Here is a 19,468-nt window from a genome sequence, read left to right on the forward strand (position 1 = left end):
AGACTAGCTTTTTAAAACAAATTTATAATTTTTAATTTTCAAGTTCTTATTTCTCAAAAATTTAAAATATGGAATTAAAGTATTGCAATTTAATATTAAGATTATTTTAATAGTTATCAGTAAATAAGTTAAAATATAGTAAAATATGTTATAATAAACACATTTTCATTTATAAATAATCTTTATCTAAAGTTTTTAGTTCAAAAATAATAAGTTTTACGAAGTAAAAAAATTTTAAAACAAATAATTAAATTAGGATAAAGAAAATAATAATTTTTCATTATTTTTAATTATTTTCAAGCTGTCCTTTATTTAATTTATTAATTTTTTAGAATCTAAATTTATCTTGGAACCTTGAAGCCTAATCTTAATAATAGCTAAACATTTCAGAATAAATCATAAAATTTTCATCTTATTTTTCACTTATTATTTCATTATTTTAATTTATGTCTTCTTGCTATTTAGATTGTTAGTAAAATAAAGACTATTTTTAGCTATCAGAATTTTTATGAACTAATAAATTATTGGGAGACAATTAACTGTTTACTGGTTAAACTATGTTTATACTAGGAATATCACAAATTCCCTCAAATTTACTAATTTCTTGGTGTTAAAGTATAGGAGTTTAACAACAAAAATTGCTTTCTAATCTTTGTCTTGGATGAATTAAATTAATATGCGTTTAATTTTCCTTTTAACCTATTTAAAATATATTATAAATTTTCTAATTTTTAATGAATAAATTTTACTTATTGTTTAATTCATTTTATTTATTGTATTCAAATCAATAGTATATTTCAAATTATTTCTAATCTTTTTCCAATTTTAATAGACTTTCATGGAAACTTCAGAATGCCTTAATATTTTATCAAACATGTTCTAGCTTAGAATCTTTTAGATAAAACAAAGAAAAGTTCTACCCAAAATATTTCTTTTAGTAAATAACTAACGATATAAAATAATCCATATTACATAAATAATAAAAGAAAAGTGAAGTAAAATCATTATTATTTTAATTGCTGCTTGTTAATTATAAATGCTTAGAATTATTTAAAATCCTATTAACATTATTAAATTAAATAACGAAAGCAATTCTATTTTTTTCATCTTTTTATTTAAGTAGGGGTCTGAGTTATTTAGATATGAGATATACATAACTATAAAGACAACAACAACCATGTAAGAAAATTTTTAATTTCCATTAAAAAGAGTAAAGAATATTACTATCAATACCTTCAAGTATATTCTTACAAATTCCCAGTAATATTTATTTTTTTTATATTCAATAAAAAAATAACCATAACGAAAGATTGTTGAAGATATATTTAAATTTTTGGATCTTTTACAAATCAGCACAAATATAATTGCAGGAAGAACTATCCAAAAGATTAGTAAAGGAATTCCTAAGTATTGTTAAAATAATTTATATTCAGATTAATTGCATTGAATTTATAAATCTTCAGTAAAATATGAATTATCTCCAATTTTTCTACAAGTAAGAAATTTTGAGAGCATTTTCAACGCATCAGGTTGCATAAATGTGTAAAGTAAGTAAAAGGCATTATATCTCAGGTAATTTTTAAAATTAATTTTGTTAAATTTAAACTTCTCAACAAAAATAATCAAACATATTATTATTACTCCTAGAATTAGATTATAAATTTATGAAATTATAAGCTTAGTCTTTCCAGGTCCATTATTATCTAGTGTCTCAGGCGATACTATACATAGAGTATCAATAATAGTGAATGAAGAAGGCTAAGCTAAAGTGTTAGGAATAAAATTTATAGATAAAGAAATTTTATTTATTTGATCTACCAAAATTACTTAAAGTTGTAAATAACTCAATAAACATTTTATATAAAAAATGTTTATTTACTTAAATTAAGAAACAGAAATTGGAAGCATATTCATCATTCTTATATAACTTATTATTAAAAATAGTAAAATATTTATTTATTCAATAAAATATTCAAAAAAAAAATAAATGAAAAATTAACTTTAAATATTTTTTAAAGAAAAGAAAACAAATTAGTTTTAAAATTTTAATTCTATAGTGAAAAATTATCCAAATTAACTGACAAGTAATTAAGAATTGGAAATTTTTTTTTAGTAAATTATTAGCAATTATTTCAAAAAAATAAATCTTACTAGCAAGATTAATATGTGTACAAGTTCGATACTATAAAAATGACTTACAAGAAGAGGTAGATTAGTATTATGAGACTAGAAATTACTATTGCAACAATCTGATAAGACATAGAACTGCATTCTTAGCAACTTGTACTTATACTATTCTCACTATATCTTTTCTACCATGTAGATCCAGAATAGTCACATTATTCACACAATGGACCCACATATCCTTAAACACATCCAAATAAATTATTAAATTCTTATTCATTACATGCTTCTTAATATTTAGAGCATTAAATGATTATATTAGATGTATTAGACTGCCTCCAATACCCTTATTTCAATACAAAATTATCTTTATTACATATTAAAGATTCCTCAGGACATTTCTAGCACTGTATATCACTTACATAACTATTTTATGAATACTCATACATAGAATACTCTCCAATATTACATGGATCACAAGTTCTTATTAAATCACTTAAAATATGATCTATCTCACCTCTTTAACACTTTCTAAAATTAATTTACATTAAAATTTAAGATTACTATACATAATCAGCCAAGTTATATTCTAAAATTATTTATTATGTTGTAAAAGGTATAGAATTAATTATTATACTCTAAAAAGAGAATGATTTAGTTATTTCATTATATTAATTGTAATTTACACTCTATGCTCCAATAATCTAAATTGAACTTTTATTAAATAAATCTAAATGAGCATTGAATTGTTATATTTCGTTTTCTATTACTTTTGGATAAAGTCCTTATTTAAAAGAATTTACTGAAAAATTTAGGTGTTTTCCTTCATTGTCCATAAAAAATAAATAAATATCCAAAGATCCTCCACTTTAAAAGTCTTGAATATAGATCTATCTGTTGTTAGTAAAGTTGCTATTATCGAACACAAATTAATTATTTACTTAAGAAAATAATTCTATCTACAATAAGCTTGGATAAGTTGCTATGTTTTCTCCATATATTTCTGCTTTATTATTTGTGATATTACCATCGTTAATTAGATTAAATTCTTACACACCTCTAATTCTGATACCACCACCAATCAAAGCACTATTAAATAATATTTTAGTATTTTAATCAAAAGAAATGCTCTGTATAGTATCAAATAGGATTGCTCCACCATTAGCATATGCTGAATTATTGCTAAACGAAGAGTTTTTGAAATAAATATTACCTTTATTTTAAGTAATAAATATTGCTCCACCTTCAAGTGCAGTGTTATTTTAAAACAAGCTGTTTTAAATTATAATTTCATTGGTTTGATTTAGCAGGATGTTCATATTATTAGATATGGAAACCATATTTTTGATGTCTACAAAAGAACTTTAAGTTTATATTAGAGGAATTTATTAAAAGCTTTCAACAAAATTTGGAGTTTCAGTTGTCTAATTTTGTATATTTTATTTTAATTATATATTTTTTAGAATTAAAGTATCATTTTTTAAATATATAATCGTATTATTATAATAGTATTAGCTTTGAGCATTTAAAAACTAACTATTTACATTTTATGTAATATTAGCATTAAATATGATTGTATATTAACATCCATTTAATTGGATTAGCTATTTTCCTAAAAATGATTCCTATGCATTATTTTATATTTGAATATTTGATATTGAAAGATTTTGAATGGCTAAGAATTAAATTAAAGAATTTTATATGATATTCTCTTCTATAATCAAGTTATCAATTGAAATTTAATTAATTTCTTCAAACAACAATAAAGTTGTTAAATTTTAAATGTGTAAATTTCTAATTTTTAAGTTGTAAATATAAATTTCAGTACAATTAAAAAAATGAACGAAATAGTCATTTTAAAATCTACTTTCAAATCTTTAGTTTTGCTTTGAGTCAAATATATTTTCTAATACCAAATTATTAATTACTATTATTTTTTGATTCTTAAAATTTAATTATATTCCAGAAATAGATTGATTTTAAATTATAGTATTTTCCATGGTTATTTATTGAATACTGTCAAATAAATATTTTCGATATTAATATTTTGTATATTCTCAAAAAAGGCCATTATTTCAAAATTCGATTCTTTCACAGTAACATTTTTTAAGACTATTTAATTTATTCTTGAAAATATTAAAAACTGTTAAATGTTTTTTATATTTGCTTGGAATATCTATAAATTGTAGATTATTACTTTTTAACAATCTTGAAAGTCCAAAAAATTTTGAAAATCTTAATCTAAATTTTAATTTGAACTATTTTATGTTTTGTTTGGAAAGTTGTCACTAACATTCGTTAAAATTAAATTATTAATAACTATTAAATTTTTTTAGGAAAAACTAATTGATACATTTAAAATGTTTTATGATTCAATCTTTAAATCCTAAATGTATATATTTTTTGTATAATTACTAAACTGATAAATTCCTTACTCTGTAAAATTCAAATCAAAATTTTTAAGGTATGCATCACTTTAGATACTTTAAAAACTTTATTAATTTATATCAAAAGCTGATTTTTAGTCAAAAGATTAAAGAATCATAGAAGTTAGTTATTAATTAATTGAGTTAATAGGAGTAAAATCAAATAAATTTAGATAAAGTAACTACTATTGCTACATGTTGATATTTGAATCTTTTAAATCATTTAAATTTTTTAAAAACTAAACACTTGTAGAACCTTCTACAACTGAGCTACACCATTAAGAAGAAAAAGTATAACTTGCTAGCCAATATTTTTTTTCAAAGATATTTGTACTTGAAAATCCTACAAAATTAAGAAGAGTGTTAGATGAATCATAATTAGAATATATAATCACTGGAAATTAAGTGCTTAATGAATCAACAAGTTCTATTGTATTTTAATTATCTATTAAAAAGTAAATATCTATTCTATTTGTAAAAGTAATTAAATAAACAGAGTCATTTAGAACTTTTAAGTCTGTTATTTAATCTAATCTGTTGTTACATCTTATTTATTATTAGAAAAAAAGATTATCTCTTCTGTGAACATTTATTTATGCTGTTGAATACAAAATTACATATTATGTAGTTATCATTATTTTGCTTATTTCATCTGTTGGAAAAGACATGTTTTATAAAATAGCATTTGTTATCATATTAATTACAATGCATCTTTTTTATTTTACAAATTAAACAAAGTAGCGGTTATATTATTCATCCAAAATAATTAAATTGAGTTATACTTAATTTTAGTTCTTTGTTACAGTTTGTAAATTAAAACTTGAGCTTGGTAATGAAAACTAACTAAAATTTTATATTTAGAAAATGTTAATTGAACCATCTTTCTAAGAGAACCAAAATTAAGTTGATATTGACTATATATTTACAACAGGTTAGATATATTAAAGACTCAAAATAAATGATGCCCTTTTAGTTAAATTATAGGTAATAATTTAACCCATAGAAGTCCCAAGTATTATCAAGTCATTTACTAATTAAAAGCTTTTTACAACTTAATTAGCTGATAAGGTTAAATTATAAAGCAATAAATTATTTTAAAAGTCATAATGTATTAATTAATTATCAGCAGTGAAGAAAATATTATCTGTAATAAAACTGTGTTTATTATTTTAATCTGTTTTTATGATATATTAATATTAAATTGGCTAGACTATTTAATAAATTTTTTGAGTTAAAAGATTATAGTTTAATTACACTACTAAATTTATATTATAAACAATTAATGAATTTGTTAAATAATCTATTGAAAAACCTGATGCTTTGTTATTTTGAAATTAATCAATAGGTAAAAAATTATAGCTTAAACCTAATGGATAGTTAAAAACTTCTATATTACCCATTTGGTTTACAATAATCAGCATTTAGCAAGACTCTTCATAAGCAAAATCAACAATTTGTACTGAAGGATTAAAAGAAAGAAATAGTGGGTTCTTAGATTTTAAGTTCGTTAAATCAAATACCTAAATTCCACGAGTTACATAATTACTAAAAAACAAAAGATGATTTTACTAAGCAATGTAAATACTTTTTATAATATTTCCACCTTAGCTACTTAAAAATGTGCTGACATAATTCTATGTCACTCTATCATATATGTATCCATCTAATTTATATTAAAAATAAAAATATTTAAATTATAAAAAATTACTATTGTAATCGAATAGTGCTTATTCAAAACCTAATAATATCAATAAACAAAACTCTAAATATTTAATTGATTATTATTAGTTTTACAACTTAATGAAATAATTTTTTAATTTACTTCCTATGGTTAAAACTGCGATGTAATTTCCATAAAAGTTAAACTCAATGATATCTTGATAAAGTTGATCCAAAGAAAATATAAATTAGCCTAAAATTGTATACACTTATATTGTTTGCTTATAGATATAAAATCTGTTATTTATTTAGTCAAAATTTAAAAAAAATCCTAGTTCTATTCCTGTAACTTAGAATTATTTGATTATAGTAAAATCTAGACTATTCAAAAATATTAGCTAATAGTTTCCTTATTTGCAGATAATTAATCCATCAGGGAATATACATTAAGCAATTAAATTATTTTAAGTATTAGAGGGAATTATAATAAATTCATTTTGTAAAGCTAAATTAAATATACTTAATTTTGTTCCATAAATAAAGATTATGTTTTAATCCTCATTTATATAATAGTTGCTTATAATCCCAAAATTATTAAGTTTAAAGACTTAAGGAGTGGTATAATTATAAGATTTTACTAAAAATGACTGACTTTTATAACATGAAATTAATCGAAGATTATTAGAGATCTTAAAACCTTAAACGTATTCTATCTAATTTTAACTTATATCATCAAAAGAAATGTCTTCAATATAAGTATTCAAAATTAAATCAAATTCCTTAATATTTTTTTTTACAACAAATATTCTATTTAGTTGATAACTTTATACTACTTACTATATATTGTTTGTATCATTAGGAGGATTTTAGTAAATTAAATTTGCATATTTAGAAGTAGATGAACTTATTCCTGTAAATCCACTTTTACTTCCTGTGTAAATAAATTAGGTATTATAGGAGGAGGTAAGAAAAGTAAATTAATCTCCAGTATTTACGATTAGTTATTCTATATTAGATGTACCTTAAACAGCATTCCATTATATTGTAAAAATTAAAGAGTCTGTAATATTATTGGATGCTAATATCATATTAAATATAAGCTATCCATTATAATTTAAATAATTATCTACTTAGTAAATTCCTAAACTATTTGTCATGTTTTAGATTTGCGTAAATTAATTACCTATCTCATTTATGGCAGCTATAAAATATAAGTTACCTTATGTTATTACACTAGTCTTATAAACCAAAAAAAGTGTAGTTTGCTAATTTAAATCTATGAAGGGTTTAATACTAATGAATTTAGATATTGAATTTAATTAAGCTTGAAATTAGATGTTCAACTTATCATCCAATACAAATAGCTATTACAAAATTGAATCAAAGTAGATTATTTAAATTTAATTAGGAATACTTTCGTCTAAAAAGAAGTTTACTATATTCTGACAATTTTGAATAGAATAACTCTGCAATATTAGATCATTATTTGTTAAATCTATTTAATATGCATTTATAAACTATTACCCATAAATATAAATTATTTATTTAGAAGATATTTCAGAATTTACAATATTTTGAGCAATGCATTTATCAACTAAAATATTGAGATTAATATCTATTATCTTTGTGCATGAATCAAGATGAATTAAAATGTATTACCCATTAGTAGAAAGAGAATATTATTAAATAAATTGCATATCTGTTTAAGTTAATACAGTCTTTTTGCTTTAGTCATTCAAATCAAAAATAACAATAGAATATTGTAATAAAACAGCCGCAATCGTATTTTAAAGCTAAACAAAATCTCTACAACTATCATTTTTAAACAAGTATTCCTTATAGTATTCAGCATTAAATTATGTAATAATATTCCATACTGTTAGCATCCCATCTTGTGAGCAAACATATAATAAAGATTAATTATTTTCATAAATAATTTTATTAATTAATCCTTTATTAGATAAATAAGATTACCTAAAACTTTTAGAAATATATCCAACTTATATGTCAGAATAGCTAAAATAAAATTATTAGAAGTCTTTTCCAATAGTGAAAAAAATGTTTTAAATTTAATTGCTCTATGATGGATATATTAATTATTAGGGATTTTTAATTAAAACAGGGAGAGTTTTAATTACATTGTATTAAAATTTACCATTTTAATTTTATTATTAAATGCATGTAATTTAATTTTAATTTGTTAAAATAAACATTTATTGATTAATATTATTTATCAAAACATCTAGGATTAGAGGATTTCCGTTTAATGATATTTAGTCTAAATTATTATTAATATCACTAATAGCTTTAATAATTATTTGAGTTTAAAGTTAAATAATTAATAAGTCATTACTTTATTACGATTCTACTAATTCAATTTTCATAATTTGATTTCCAACTTTAACTTCAAAACAGTTTTGTTATTCTTCATCGATAATATTAAAATTTTATTAATTTTGCTAGAAAAAGATGTATTTTTTATTATTTAGTGAATATATCAAATTCTTTATCTCCTAATCAGTGATAATATTACAAATAAAATTTGGCGTAATTTCATTTAAGTAAAAGCTGGCTATATTTTCTTATTTTAAGATTAACTAGTTTAACTTAATTTTTGTATTATCTTAAATAACAATGTATTAAGAAAAGAAAAAAATTTTTTAGTAGGAATTAGATAATTACAAATCAATAACTTTTATTTCTTACTAAAGGTTGAAAAGATTAATATAATTTGTATTCTTTGAAAAGTCATAAGTGACAATGTAGTAATATTCCTCTTCAACATAGTACATAAGAGTATTATTGCTTAATTTTCCAAACATTATTTAACATAATTTTTAATATGTATTTTTTTCAATTTCCCATAAATTGATAGAATAATCCATCAAAATAATAAATAAATTGCCATTAAGAGTGTAGACGCCTAAATTATTGCTATCATAATTAAATCTAAGGATTATTTCTCCTGTTGTTTTATTTACATAATTTAGAAAATTGCTATATTAAACAAGATAGGAGTTATCTTAATAAGAAAGTATATTTAGTATACTAGTATTGCTACTATAATCAGAGCTTGTAATAAAACTCTAAGGACATTAATTTAAAAGATTACATGTATTCTAAATATCATTAGCTTAATAATAATCATTGCAAATAGCTAAGCATTGGCTTTTTGTTGGATCTGCATTTGTTTAGTAGTATAAGTTTTCATCACACAATTAATAAATGCATAAACTATTTGATTTATCTAATTAATAACCTTAATCACTCTGCAGGCACTCTTATTTTTAGAAAGATTCAGCAGCATTACAGCTTATACAGCCCTATATGCATTAGTCCTGTGATACTATAACCTAAATACAATACTGTAGAAGAAGAATCAGCTTAAAATTATATTTCATACTAATATATTAGTTATAATTTATGAAGTTTTTATGTTATTAAATAACAAAATTAATTATTTTAAATAAATAGTAAAAGCTTAATATTCAAATAAGCTTCATTCATACTTCCCATATATACATATAAATAGCTATTTTAACTAATATATAGAACTCTCATGAATTAAATTATTTTTGATATTGAGACACATTTACTTTATTCTTGAATTTAATACAAAAATATTTTTTAATTACTATCATAAAAATCCATATTATATGATATATTTAAAATTTCACACTTTATTTTACAAAATATTTATGTTAAAAATGTGATACTTTTAATTTTATGTTAGAAAGCATTTATTATTTAAAAACCAAATAATTTCAAATTCTTTTAGAAAATTAATAAATTTTTCGCAATAATTAATTAAATTTACTCTACAAAAAATAAAAAGAAAAAATAGCGATATCAATATATAAACAGGCAACAAAAGATTAAAAGAAATTCAGAACAATTATTAAATTTAGATTAAAATTTCTAGAAAATTTAGCAACCTTTAGATTATTTATTTCTCCTTCCATTTAAAAAAATTAAAAATATAACATTAAAAGACTATTCTAAATATAATTAATAAAATTTTAAATAAAAATATTTTATGACAAAAACAAAAAAGAAGGTATTAAGATAAAATATTAGTAAATAATTTTATTTATTAGCTTAATGAATCTAACTAGCTATCCTGAAGATTATTATTTTTTAAAATAATTAATATTCTCTAGAATCAGTAACTTATTTTAGCTTAATAGTAATGCATTATTTAGTTGTATGTAAATATTTAATGAAGAGCATAAAATTGTGTAATGAGAGTTCTGAAAATCTAAAATCCTATTTTAACCAAGAGAATTTAAAATATGAGAATGAATTGGATTTTTTTTGGTCTAAAATTTAATAATTGGCAAATTGATTACACATAAAATTATTTTTATATCTTAAACATAAAAATTTTTAATTAAGATGAATATTATTTATAAATTTTAATTTATTTTTTCTAATGAAGGCTCATTTATCAAAAATATCAAATTAATTATTATTTTCTTCTAGTAATAAAAAATTTTTAAACAAATTTCAACATGTTTATATATTATCAAACTTTTCTTGTGTGTCTTCGATAAAAATAAAATGAATTACACTTATCAAAGCATTTCTTTTAAAAATAATTTATAATTCAATATTACATTACGAATAGTATTACTTTGACAAAAGTTATTATTTATCTAAATTTTTTATATTTTCTAAAATGATAAACAGATTCAAATTAAAAAACAATAGCTTTCTCATTATCATAACGTAATTATTTAGGAATGAATTTGAATAATTAAAATATAGCAAGTAAGAAACCATTAAATGATAATTATCAATTGTAATAACTATTTATATCAATTATACAGTGCAAAAAATAAGAAAATCACTATTTTTTGTGTATATGTTTTTATTTAGATAAAAAAAATCTGTTATCATTTTTTAATTTACCGCATTCATTTAATAAACAAAAATTTCGTAGCTAGGTAAAAAAATTATCTCTAATTATTGAATAATTAATTAAAATAATAAAAATGGTCCTAATATAATCGAATCTTAATTAATGAGGATTTATTATATATAAATTTTGCTCAAAACTAATATTTCTTGTATTCTTGTATTTTTCGATTAAAAATGATTTTTTATCAATAAAAAAATTAAGTCATAATTCCAAATTAAAATTTAAAAGTTTTAAGAAACTTGTAAAATGTACTAAATTTTATATGTAAAGTATCCAAGGTAATTAAATATAAGTTATTGAAAAGTAATTTTTTTCTAAATATCATCATATATTACCATAGTTTTCAATATTATTTTCTAATTTTTTTGTTTTATTTTCAAATTAATTTATTTAATTATCATTTTTAAACAAATTTTCCATTTTTTAGAATTCCATTTGTTTAAATTACATGCTTATTTATTTTTAATTATATTCACAATGCTCTTAAATTTCATTATTAAGCTCTTCTATCTTACTTTCTTATAAACTTATTTCTTGAATGCAATCTATTTGGTTATTTTAGATTACTTTTAAAGCTTAATTTTTTTATTATTTCTATTAGGGAATCTACTTATTGAGATTTTCAAATTAATTTAAGAAACTCTTAACTTTTTTAGTACTAAAAACAATACAATTAAAGCTACTTAATGCATTTTAACTAAATTAATTAGATATTTCCTAACTCAGTTTTAGATATTTCAAAGTTTAGTCATTTTAGTTTATAGTAACTATTAATAAAATTTAATTAAATATAATAATTATACAATAATTTACTTTATAAATCTTCTGCTCCATTTTTTTCCACAATATCAACTGCTTTTGAGTTAATAAGCTATTTAATATTTTTCTTAATTTTTTTCCAGTTTTTAAAAGTCTTAAATTGAATTTGAGGTTTGTACTTGTATTTACTGGATATTTTTGAAGCAATATAAAAATATATTTTTTTCAATTTGTCATTATTTTATATAAATCTGTTATATATAATTGTACCTACTATGTATATGATAAAAGCAGAATGGATTATAATGTATATGTATTCTAAAAATCCATTTTAGAAGGTAATATTTAAGTCCTTAATTAAAATTACTAGCATAAGGGTGATGTACGAGTATTATTCTAATCTTACCATATTTGGATTTATGAAAGGACTTGCTTTTTTTAGAGATGTTAGATATAAAGCTATGCAAAGAAGTATGATCATATGAGACTCATATAAGTTTTATTTGTATAAAGTATAGAATACTACTATCCCTGTTTTAAAATAGATTCTAATAAACTCCCAATAAAAATACTTTTCATTGTACTCTAAATAATAGAACCCAAATATGAAAACACTAGAGTAATACATTAATTTTTTCTATCTTTTAAACAATAGATAATGAATAAAAACAGGTATTAATGTCCAAAATATCAAAAGAGGAATCCCAGCATAGTATTAATATATTTTATAGCTTTCATTTTAGCACTCATAAAGAAGATCAGTAGAAATATAACTTTTACTTCCTATAGACTTGCATGTTAAAAATTATGTAATAGAACTTATTTAATCTGATTAGAAGAAGATATATAAAAAGTTTAATGCTGTATATGCTTATATGAATTTTATTTTTAAGGATTTGATTCTCATTGCTATTAAAAAAAATATTAAAGTAGCAATTAAATAGGCTATAGGCTATAAGATGATTAAAAACATTTTTATTTTACCAATTCCATAGTTATCTATAATTTTTGATGGAATTATACAGACTATATTCACTATTATATGAGAATTAGGTTTTCCAAAAGCATCAGAAATATAGAATATGCTCTAAGGTAGCCATTAAAGCTCAAAGTCTACAACTATCGAATGCATTTAGATGTAGGTTAAAAGGCATTTTATGTAAAAGCTGTTTAGTTTGCTCATCTAAGTAGCAGAAATAGGTAAAATATTAGATAATCTTAGGTATTGTTAAGTTAAATATATTTGAAAATTCTTCATAAATGCGTAGACCTATATAGTAATATAAAAAAATAGTCCAAGGCCTGATAATGCTAAAACTACTATTTGCGTTTAAGTAGAGCTACAACTAAAGCATTTTTTTAAAAAACCATAGGCACTATATCTCTTACTCCAAACTAAACCAGAGTAATCACACTATTCACAAATTGGGCCTAAATATCCATCTAAACATCCAAATTTGTTAGATTAATTGCTTTCATCACAAGAGTTATTTTAAGTATCACATTAGAGTATATTCAGAGAGCTTATTTACTATTCTCTCCAATAGCCTGGCTTTAATATCAATTGGTTTTTATCACAAGAATCTGCTTCGCTAGGACACTATTAAATTTTTTTTTATTTGTTATTAAATTAATATTATTTTATGAAAATCATTTTAAAAAATAAAAAAATTTAAAAAGTACTTTTTAACATTCTGTGGTTTCGTTTTTTTAAGGATGTTAAATCGAATAATATCCTCCAGTGCATGATTAACATATTTAAATTTATTTTGAAAATTATTTATAAATTTCTCCTTAAATACATTATCTTAATTGTATGTTTAACTGAATAATATTTTTTTTTTAATACTTGCTAATAAAGTAAATCAAATTTATTTGCTAATTACTTTCAGGGTTTGCATTTATGTAAACATTTTCAAATCTAAAAAATTTATTAACACTATCAAACTGATTATAGTTAATCTATTACTATCCTGTTAACTATACTTAAGTAGAATCTTGGCTTTCTAATTGGAATAACCAAGAAGTTATTTCATCAATTATTATTTATGGGTAAAGTTTATTCATAACATCATCTGGTGTAAAATTTATTTTTCTATTTTCTGAATCAACATAAGAAATTAATAGGTTAGTAGAACTTCCACTCTAATAATTATACATCTCTACTATCCCATATTTAGTAATATCATTTTAAGTTTTTGTAAAGATTAAATTTTCTTTTTTAGTACCTGAAATAATTTCAATATCAACTGGGAAGGTTCCAATATTATTCCCAAATATCTTTGCTTAATTTTATGAAACTGAGTTCTAGCTAATATTTTGTAATGCATTTTGCCCTATAACTCTAATACCTCCACCAATTAAAGCTTGGTTATTAATTATTTTAGTATTCGCTTGTATAAATATTTGAGCAACATTTTCCGCATAAATGGCTCCTCCACTAGCTCTTGCAATGTTATATTAAAAGACTGAGTTACTAATTAAAATTTAATTGGAAATTTATATGAACTATATTGATCCACCTAATAAATTTGTATTATTTTAAAACTTAGAGTTAATTATTGAAACAGAACTAGAAGAAGTGACTTTCATATTCATTTAATTGTTTATATAGGTAAAGTTATCAATTTTCAAGTTTGAAATTTAGAGAAAGTATTAATTAAAATCTTAATTTTTATCAATATAAGATAAACTATTATTTGCAGAGTAAATCGTATTTAACTAGACTTCATCATTTTTAAATTGAATTAGCTAATTACCTTGCTAGTAAGAATTAACAATATTTAAAATTTAATAATCACTACAATTTATTGATTATAAATTATTTATATAAGTATTCATACTACCTTGAATTTATAAAATTTGCTTAGGAATTTTAAAATCTAACTTTTGTGCCTTATTATTGTATATTTAAATGTTCTAAATTGTCAAATTTTATATGTTTTAAAATTATGCCATAATATTGAATTCAGATTCATACACTGTCAAATTCTTAATTAAAATATTTTCGATTTCAGAAAAAAATATTAGCTATTGAATATCTTTTATAATTGTGTTAGATATTTATAAGTCATAAATAATTACGTTTTGACAGTCATAAAAATTCAGAAAACTTGAATAATTTTACTGTTCTAAATTTCTAAAATTAAATTTATCATTTTGATAGTCTGTTTAAGATAATAACCTTGTTGTAACTTAATCAGTAATATTGTTAATTATTAAGCCTTTTATTACAACCAAGGATTTTTATGAAAAGTTTATTTATATTTTTTATATGCTTTAAGATGTTATTTAAATATTCTGCAAAAAAATTTTATTTGTTTATTCGCTAAATTAAAATAATCCTTATTATTCAAAGTTAAATTCAAAGTTTTTGAGATAAGCATCACTTTAAATATTTTTAAAAGTTTAAGTGTTAATATTAAATGGAGATAATAAATTATAAGGCTATAAGATTATTGATACCTATGCTTAGTTAATAAAGTTCACTGATGTAAAATCAAAAAGGCTCAGGTAAATTAATTACTATTATTACAGTTTTATATTACCTGCTTATAATAAATTAATATTTTTTATTATATCTATATTTGTGGAACCTTTCACAACTGAGCTGCATTTTGGTGAAGTAGTTATATAGCTTATTATCCAATACTTCATTTCATAAATATTGTTATTTGAAAAACCAATTATATTTAATAATGTTGAAATGGGATCATAATTTGAATTTATTATAATTGGAAAGTTCATGCTTATTGTATCAATTAGTTAAACATTTAACTTATCCTAGAAAAAATAGTAAATTTACAATTTGTCAATAAATGAAATTATGAAAATTTAATCAGACAAAATTTTTAGATCCGTTATTTGATCAAGCAAGCTATTACATTTTATTTGATACTAAAATAAGAGACTTTCTCTTTTGTGTATATTCAATTAAGATGTTGAGTATAGAATTAAATAATTATCTGTTATCATAATTTAACTAATTTAATCAGTAGGAAATGATAAATTTTTTATTATTAAATTTGTAGTCATATCAATTACAGTGCATCTTTTTTAGTTACTTAACTAAACAAAATAGTGATTTTAATCTTCATCTAAAAAGATGAGATTTAATTCATTATTTGAATTTGGTTGAATTAAATTAATTATATTTAAATTAGAAATAGGTTATGAAAGAGCATTAAAGTTAATTTTTAAGTAAATATTTAAAGATCCATCTCTTTAAGCAAACTAATAACTTGAGGATGTTTATAAAATGTTCATTATTGGTGATTGAGATGGCAGTTTTATGGCAAACATACTCTTTTTACTTATAATATATGAGATAATTGTACCCTAAGAAGTTCCTAATAAAATTTGATCATTTTACACTAATTAGCTTTTAATAAATTATGGAAAAGGTATAATGAAGGTAAAAAGGACTATATTATTAACATAATCATAGTGAACTACTTAATTATCTATTGTGAGAAAAATGTAGTCTGTAATGAATTATTTTATTCTATAACCCTTTACAATATAGTTACTATTATTACTTAAATACATTTACTCAAAATTTTTATTAAAATAGACAATAAAATAGTCTAGAAAGTATATTAAAACAACTGACTAATCTTAAGTTTAATAAATTCCTTTTATCTAATCTTAAAAGTATGATTGATAAGACAAAGAATAATTTTGATAAGTGTAAACTATATTTTTTGAATCTAATAAAATAAATTTTTTATTATTCAGTTAATTAATTTTTAATATAGTTTAGTATTAAACTGGATCAACATTTCTTTACAGTTTCTAAACAATTAAAGCATAATTTACTAAGACAGCTTTATTGTTATTGTAAACAACTAATGAATTAGATACATAATCAACAGAAAAACCTATAGGGTGGCTGTTTTCAAAGTCATCAATCGTTAAAATATTATAAGTAATACTTTGCTAATAATTAAAAGCTTGAATATTACCTTAATAATTAAGAATAATAAACATTTATGTTGAATCATCAAAAAAAAGATCAGCAATTCTTACAAATACATTAAATGTAAGCTATAAAAAGCCTTTTAATACAAGTTATGTTAGATCATATACTGAAATTTATCCAACTGTAACATAATCGGTATAAAAAAACAGCTAATTGTATTGAGGAACATAAATGCTTTTCTAAAAGACACCAACTTAGTTACTTAAAAAATTAGATAGAAAAGCCTATGAAGCTCTATCATAGAAGTATCCATCTTTTTAATTAATTTAAATAAAATATAAGAAAAACATGTTATTTATTATTTAAATAAAATCAATTGTAGATTATTATTATTTCTTTTCGGGTTTGTTTTTATTTTAAACAACAAAAATTAAATTATTTTATTTGTGAAATTAAAAAAATAATTTCTTTAAAAATAAAATAAAAATGACAATTAAAAAAATTAAATCTTACTTCCAGCTGTCAAAATAGCAATTTTATCTGAACAAAATTTGAATTCTATAATAAGTTATTTTTATTGATTCATTGAATATAGATATTATCCTTGAAGAGTATAGACTTAAATAGACTATTTATATAAATACAGTTTATTATTTTATTAATCAAAAGTTAAATTAAAGCCTATTTCTATTCCAGAAGCATCAAATTTTTTAAGGATACTATAATCTTAACTATTCAAAAATACTAAAGAATAGTCTCCATATTTACAAATTATTAAGCCTGTAGGGAAAACGCATTAGTAAATCAATTAATTTTGTTATGTAAAAGATATAATAATTTACTCTTGTTGTAATTTTGGATCAAATCTGCTTAGTTTAGTTCCATAAATGTATAGATAGTTTGAGCTTTCACAAAAGTAATAATTTTATATGATCCCAAAATTATTTAGCTTATAGATTTCCGAATTATCATCCTCATATGATTTAATAAGAAATTAATAACTCTTAAATAGCATGATAATTCTTAAACTATTTACAACTTAAAAACCTTAGACATACTCAATAGTATTTTAATTACTTTCATCAAATGTAACTTCATCAACATAGCTATTTAAAACTAAATCGTATTCAATTATTGTTTTTTTAATTATAAAAATTCTATTTAACTAATAGCTTAGAGCTACTTACTATATTAAACTATTATCGTTTGAATTGCTTTGATAAATATTTTTAGTATAGAGAGTATTAGTAGGATTTAATGCAGTAAATCCACTCAGAGTACCAATGCTGATCATCCTATTTTAGTTATTTTACTCTATAAATTTAATTTAACTTCCTTCAGTGTTATAAATGAACTATTAGAGTATGCCAACATTTTGATTACTATTCCATTTAATAGTAGAGAGAAAAGATGTGTTAAGATTATTAGAAGCTATTGTTAGATAAAATATTAGTTAATTATTATAATTTATTTGACAGTTAATGCCATAAATTCCTAAAATATTGGTCATGTTATAAATTTATTAAAACATTTAACTTTGTTTATTAATTGCTGCCACAAAGTAATTATCAGTTAAAGATTTAATATTTGGTTTATATATTATAAAATACCATATTTATTGATTTAAATCTGTATATGGTTTCACAGATATAAGCTATTAAATTTATTTTAATTAAAATTAGATAATAGTATTAAATTAATCATCAGTGATAAATAATATTTGCGATGCAAAATCAAAGTATATAATTTAATTATTGTTAGGTTAACTTTCATCTAAATAAAAAATTTAAATGCTAGAGGCATTTGTTATTCCTTAGTTTTATAAAACTAGTTATTTATTTACCAAATCTAATTAATAAGCATTAATAAACTTCTATCCATATGTGTAAATTATTTATTAAGAAGAAATTACAGAATTAACTATGCTTAGTACCATGCATTAATTAATTAAAATTGTTAAGCTAATATCAATAACTTTTAAGCATGAATCTAAATAAATTAATATATAATTTTAATTTGTGTAGAGAGAGTATTATTAAATAAATTATTTATCATTTTGAGTAAGTATCATCTTTTGATTTTCGCTTGCAATATCAAAAAGAACTATTGATTTTTGTAAAACTATAGCAAAGATTTTATTTTAGAGCAGTACGAAGTCTCTACAGCTATCATTAATAAAAGTGTATTCTCTCAAATACTTGTAACTATATTATGTTATTATATTCCAAACTGCCAAAACTCCATCCAAGGATGACACATAGAGTAAGGATTGATTATTTTCATAAAATATTTTACTAATTTAACCTTTATTAGATTAGTAAGATTACTAGAAGCTTTTTGCTACAAACCCTACTTAGATATCAGAATTATTAATTTTAATCATCTATAAATCATTACTAATGACAAAAAACAAATTCTAAATTTTATTAAATTAAGAAGGATAAACTAATTATTAAGGATTATTAATTAAAACAGGCAATTTTTATTAAAGAATAAAATCCATAGATTCATTTTGATCTGACGATTGAAAGCTAAAAACTTAATTTTAGTTTGTCAATATAAATATTTAAATATAGGAGGGAATATTATTAATCAGTATATCTAATATTTATGGAGTTCCATCAATTTATATGCTAGCAATATTAGTGGATATTTAAT

At 20.9% G+C, this 19,468-nt stretch overlaps 3 protein-coding genes across 3 annotated transcripts; all 3 read right to left on the reverse strand. All coding sequences in view use genetic code 6, as the record gives it.

Moving 5' to 3' along the window:
* Positions 1–277: 277 nt before the first annotated feature.
* Positions 278–3,464, reverse strand: TTHERM_00112880 (transmembrane protein, putative; the record flags this gene model as incomplete). The annotated part of the gene is made up of 5 exons (XM_001010683.2): positions 278–699; positions 750–1,927; positions 2,200–2,607; positions 2,689–2,713; positions 2,762–3,464. The coding sequence occupies 5 exons, from the start codon at positions 3,462–3,464 to the stop codon at positions 278–280; spliced, it is 2,736 nt and encodes a 911-aa protein (XP_001010683.2).
* A 380-nt stretch (positions 3,465–3,844) lies between these two features.
* Positions 3,845–9,610, reverse strand: TTHERM_000112899 (hypothetical protein; the record flags this gene model as incomplete). The annotated part of the gene is made up of 2 exons (XM_012796241.1): positions 3,845–6,213; positions 6,373–9,610. The coding sequence occupies 2 exons, from the start codon at positions 9,608–9,610 to the stop codon at positions 3,845–3,847; spliced, it is 5,607 nt and encodes a 1,868-aa protein (XP_012651695.1).
* A 1,649-nt stretch (positions 9,611–11,259) lies between these two features.
* TTHERM_00112900 (transmembrane protein, putative) lies at positions 11,260–14,487 on the reverse strand (the record flags this gene model as incomplete). The annotated part of the gene is made up of 3 exons (XM_001010685.3): positions 11,260–11,897; positions 11,944–13,489; positions 13,573–14,487. The coding sequence occupies 3 exons, from the start codon at positions 14,485–14,487 to the stop codon at positions 11,455–11,457; spliced, it is 2,904 nt and encodes a 967-aa protein (XP_001010685.3). The 3' UTR covers positions 11,260–11,454.
* Between the last annotated feature and the right edge of the window lie 4,981 nt (positions 14,488–19,468).

The sequence above is a fragment of the Tetrahymena thermophila genome, assembly GCF_000189635.1.
Source record: "Tetrahymena thermophila SB210 genomic scaffold scf_8254752, whole genome shotgun sequence".
In the NCBI taxonomy this organism is placed as follows: Eukaryota; Ciliophora; class Oligohymenophorea; order Hymenostomatida; family Tetrahymenidae; genus Tetrahymena; species Tetrahymena thermophila.